Source organism: Sinocyclocheilus rhinocerous, unplaced genomic scaffold, assembly GCF_001515625.1.
Source record: "Sinocyclocheilus rhinocerous isolate Xijiao unplaced genomic scaffold, SAMN03320098_v1.1 scaffold32, whole genome shotgun sequence".
Lineage (NCBI taxonomy): Eukaryota > Metazoa > Chordata > Actinopteri > Cypriniformes > Cyprinidae > Sinocyclocheilus > Sinocyclocheilus rhinocerous.
The window spans coordinates 97,973-103,190 of NW_015654496.1; the positions used below are offsets into that span (position 1 = coordinate 97,973).

A 5,218-nucleotide genomic window follows, 5' to 3' on the forward strand; every position below is an offset into this window, starting at 1 on the left:
TTCTACATGTCTTAACAGTATAAAGAATGAATAAACCAGTCTTATAAACTCCTTGATTTCGCTTAAGCAACTTTAAATATAATATGCATGCACAATAAACTATTGTAAAATTTATTTACATCACTCAACAGAAAGGTTTTTGCAGGTTTTAATAAAATGAAAATTAAGAACAGTCATAATAAACAAGTATATTTCCAGTACGCGCCTCAGGCTTGCACAGTATCGTCAACTCAGGCGCCGACGCTGATGGCTGCCTCCGTGGCGTGCTCCGCAGTTGTTTTTATGTTTTTGATAACTTTTAGGGCATGTGTCCACCACAGCATTTTTTCCAAAGTTTGGCGTATGCTGTCAATTGTTTTCAATAGGAGCTCCAAGTTTTTCATAAAAAAAATGACGCTGAAGCGCTCTGAAGCACTCACATGTAGGCATTTTTAGCAGATAGCTTGCAGTTTTTAGGTGGCTAAAAACGCTTTGGTGGACACACGGCCTTATTTTTTTGTGAGGCGTAAATTACTGTAATTTCTTTCTTACTTTGGAATGTAATGGCTTCTTTTCTGAAATTAGGTAACCTCATTGACAATGGTCCACAAATGGCACATCCTGCAAAATGGGATACACCTGAAGACAGAGTTATACCCAGAGAAGACAATAGAAACACAGACAGGGCTACCAGTGCAGAACCCTGACATTAATGATAGGCAAATGTATTAAACTGAATGGGAAGAGATGCATATGAAAAGGTAGATTGTAGTTTGATTGCTTCTATTGCAACGTCTCACGCATGACACCGCATTCTAAAAACATGGTGCTCAAGCTGAAAAAAGTGTACTTTTTAAAAAACATCTCGAGAACTTTTTTTTTTTTTAATCCCTCCACTGCCCTCCTAAACGCAAAATTGTGTTCTGTGTGTATGGCCCCAACAATGTTCTCTGGCTGTCTTCCATGCACTGCTATTTTCTTCAAGATATGTGAATTTAGTTGTTGTCATTTTGTCAGGATGCTGCAGAGCAGAGAAAAGCACAGATACGTCAGGCAGACCTGTCTCGGCAGAAGAACCAGAACCTCAGTGAGCTCGAGGCAGAGGCAAGGGACCGGGCTCAGTACCTGTTGGAACGGGCCAACACCCTGAGAATGGAACAAGAGGACGAGGTCAAGAAGCTCAATGAGGTAGATAAGACCACAATGAAAAGCCAAACCATAGCTGCATCACATTTCGGAGGCTGCGTCCTCCGGAGGTCGCATTTGTTGGCCGCATACATCGAGGCGGTCTCATTTATGAAAAGGAAGTCATGTTTAAGAAAAGTTTAGCCATGAGACCTCCTCAATGACATATGTGGCCAACAAATGTGACCTCCGGAGGACGCAGCCTCCGAAATGAGGTGCAGTGCATGACCTACTTACTGTAATGTTGCCTTTGCCTTTGCCTTTGCCTTCGTTGCCTGCAGTTAATTCAGGAAGTGCAGTGCCATGTTGTCCGGGATGTGCAGATTCAGGAGAAGAAACTGAACAGTGCAGAGTGGCTGGAGGAAGAGAAGAGACTGGATGCCATGATGGAGGTGGAGCGCCGCCAGGCCTTAGAAACCCAGGAACAAATTGAACAGCTGCGAAAGCAGCAAAGGATTAAGTGAGGATGTTCACGCTCTGTATTCTATATACTCTAAATACAACGCACTGTTCCCTATGGTTGATGTGTGGGTGTTATTAAAGTGGGAAGCTGTGCATCCTGGACCAGATCCAGATGTGTCTGGAGGAGAAAATGCTACAGGATGAGTTGAAGGAGCAGGAGGGTCAGCAGTTGTTGGAAAACATGGAGAGGATGCAGATGGAGGAGCTCAAGGTACATGCAATGAATCTCTAGATCAGTTCAAATTATGAATGGTTTAATAAAATAATTATAAATAGTAACTCACATAGATAAGTGTGTGTGAGTACATCTCTGTGTGTGATATTATCACAGGTCATTGAAAGGAAGAAGGAGGAGCAGAGGAATTTACTTCAAGAGATTCAGAAGATAAATGAAGAGAATTTGCTTGCTAAAGAGCAGAAAAAGGAAGAAGAGAGATTAGCAGATCTGCGAGCTGTAGAGTATACACGCAAGAAATTGGTAAGAAAAGTCTTTAATGGCTTTCTCTCTATCTTGCTTCTTTCATCACCCACCACAGTAATCTTAAACTAGGCCTTTAAAATCAGAGGCAGACTCTTCATGCAATTTTTGCATTTTTCATTTAAATCAATTAAATCAATTTCTTTATAAAACACACAACATAAAAGGAAAAATATCAAAATAACAGATACACAATAACAGAACACAAAAAATGAACAAACAAACAAAAAGGTTTTACATGTAATTATGTGTAGTGTGTGAGTGAGGTTGTGTTGTGTGTGCAAAAAAAGTGAAAAAATCTTCCCAAGCTGTCCCACAGCTAATCAAAAATCTAAATGAAAAGCACAAAAAGAGAGAGAAGACAAATGTATCTTCTAAAAAGAGAGAAAATATATATTTATACCAGGGTGAATATAAACATGAAATTGTCCAGCCAAGACTTTCACAGCACTATAAATATGAGGTAACACAAAGGCCAAATTCCCTTAATCATCCACCACAACCCTTACAGAAAAACCACATGAACCAATCACATGTTAAAATCACATGTGAAATATGTGAAACACATGGGGGGTTTTCTGTAAGGGAATGAGTAAAACCAAAGAAAATAGTTATGATGTGCAGCAAAAGATTGTTGAGCTTCACAAAATAAAAAGTGGCTGTAAGAAAACAGCTAAAGCACTGAAAATGCCCATTTCCATCATCAGGGAAATAATGAAATAGTTCCAATTAACAGAAAATGTTATGAATCTGCATGGAAAAGGACAAGTCTATATTGTATTAATGCAAGGTGAGGAGGATAATTTGAGGGTTCAAAGACTCTCCAAGGATCACAGGTGGAGAATTGCAGGAAATAGTCGAGTCTTGGGATCATAAAGAAAAAGAAAAAAAGAAAAATCACCTACACCACCACAAGTTGTTTGGGAGTTTTTTTTTTTTTTTTCAAGAAAAATAAAATGCTCTGCTCTCATCTAGAAACAAACTTCAGTATAATTAAAACGGAACTTAAAAATGGGAGTAGGTTCTATGAAAACTAAAAAATGAGCTTTTTGTCAGCAAACACTCAAAATGGGTTTGGTGCACACAGTGATAAAAAAGTACCCCATGAGTACACTTAAATATACTGCTGTATTTTTTATGTTGTGGGCCAATTTTTCTGCCGGAGGTCCTGGACATCTTCTTCAGATACAATCGTGGCACCCTTTGTACATAAGAACAAAAGAAGCCTGTGAAAATAAATCTGCATTGTTAATTCTTTTGATCTTTTTTTTTTTTTAATCCCTTTTGAAGTACAAGTAGTGTCTGGCCACTGAATAGGCTTGATTTTGTTTTTGGATGACAGCAGAGGATTATTTTCTTGAAATCCTCCCAAACAGCTTGTGTTTTAGGTGCTGTTTGAATTTATTATTATTTTTTTTTTGCTTTCTAATCCCAAGACTCAACTATTTTCTGCAATTCCACAGCTGTTATCCTTGGATTCATAAGATTTCCTGTTGATTGGAATTTCTTCATTATTTCCCTGATGGTGGAAATGGGAATTTTCAGTAATATTTCAGTAATTTTCCTTTACTTACAGCCACTTTCTATTTTGTGAAGCACAACAATCAGAGCTATTCTTTGGTTTTACTCATTGGCACCAATAATTCTGACCACGATTGTATATACAGGTACAGTACAGTAAGACAAGGGTGTTTCTTTCATTGCTTTGTTTTCTTCAGTTCTTGATTTGTTCATATATACATGTACATGTATAATACTTTATTATACATGTATACAATGTATACATATGTACACAATATGTATGATTAAATCAGTCATATAATGTGAAATCAAATTTTTCCTGATCTTTTTTGAAAAATAAAATAATTTATAAACTATGTAGACTTAAATAAGTCAAAACTCTTTTGAAAATAGAATAGACATGATTGAAAATCAGATTCAAAAACGTCTCTTTCAGAAATCTGTGACTTTGTGAAGATGTTTTATGGCTTCATATATTAACACATTTATACCTGCCTGTTCTGTATTTAGCCACCAAATAGGCCCAGACAGCCACAGTGAAGTAAGGAGATTCTAGGATAGATACTGTAATGGTTATTGTGTTCTGAACCTTATGCTGATGAATAATTAATGAGACTGATTGGGGGATGAGGAACACCTGGGGTAAGATGCATATTCAGAGACTGTTTGCAAGCAGATGCTTAAGAAGAGCGAGGAGAGCGGATGAGCATGTTTTTTAGTGTCTGTTTAGGTCACAAACGGCGAGGAGAATGAGGGGGCATTTATTCTATAGGGAGAGGGGTATCGTTCATGTTTGTGTAGGGCCGCTGATGATGAAGGTTGTGTGTAGATAGGGACAGGGTGGTAGGAGTGCTGCCATTCCTCAGTCTGACGACATTATCATAATGTGGGGACCTGTAAGTGTAAAGCTAATGTACATTGCCCTCTTCCAAATCAGATGTTTACATAAAACTATTATAGCATTTAGACCTCTAAATGATCTACTGACTTTTCACCACTTCCGAATTGGATGTGTTCATGAAATTGAGAAGTTCATACCTTTAATATTGTCACGGTCGGTGGTAGTGTGAGGAGCGCGGAACGAGGAGACCAGGAGTACAAAACAAAGGGATTTATTCTTGTCACAGGGAATCACACGTAGCACGAGGAGAAGACATCAACATACAATTCCAGACAAGGGAGAACAGAACGGGCTAGAACTAAATAGGGCTTATAACAAAGGGCAGACAGGTGATGGGAATAACGAACAACAAGGAACAGGTGATACTAATAATGAGACAAGGAACTGGAAGGACCAAATAAGGAAAACAGGAACTCAACGGGAACATACACATGACAGATTGCCCCCCTCCCGGACAGCGCGGTAACAGTACCATCGGGGAGGGGGGGCGGGCGCCCTGGAGGCTGGTGCAGGACTGGGACAGGGCGGAGACAAGGAGAGCCTCCAGGGCGGATCAGGAAGCCATGGCGGAGCAGGCAGTCCGGGTTGCCATGGCAGAGCCAGGGACTCGGGAGGCCATGGCGGAGCCGGGGACTCGGGAGGCCATGGCGGAGCCGGGGAATCAGGAGCCCTCCGTGGGCTATATTCGGGAA

General features: G+C 39.8%; 1 protein-coding gene across 1 annotated transcript in view; it reads left to right on the top strand.

The window, feature by feature from the left end:
* Window positions 1-5,218, top strand: part of cfap45 (cilia and flagella associated protein 45) — a 23,641-nt gene that overhangs the window by 10,085 nt on the left and 8,338 nt on the right. The window contains exons 5-8 of the mRNA XM_016523849.1: window positions 997-1,167; window positions 1,446-1,624; window positions 1,708-1,837; window positions 1,958-2,104. Of these exons, the coding sequence (XP_016379335.1) occupies window positions 997-1,167; window positions 1,446-1,624; window positions 1,708-1,837; window positions 1,958-2,104 (627 nt within the window). The remainder of the gene's footprint in view (window positions 1-996; window positions 1,168-1,445; window positions 1,625-1,707; window positions 1,838-1,957; window positions 2,105-5,218) is intronic.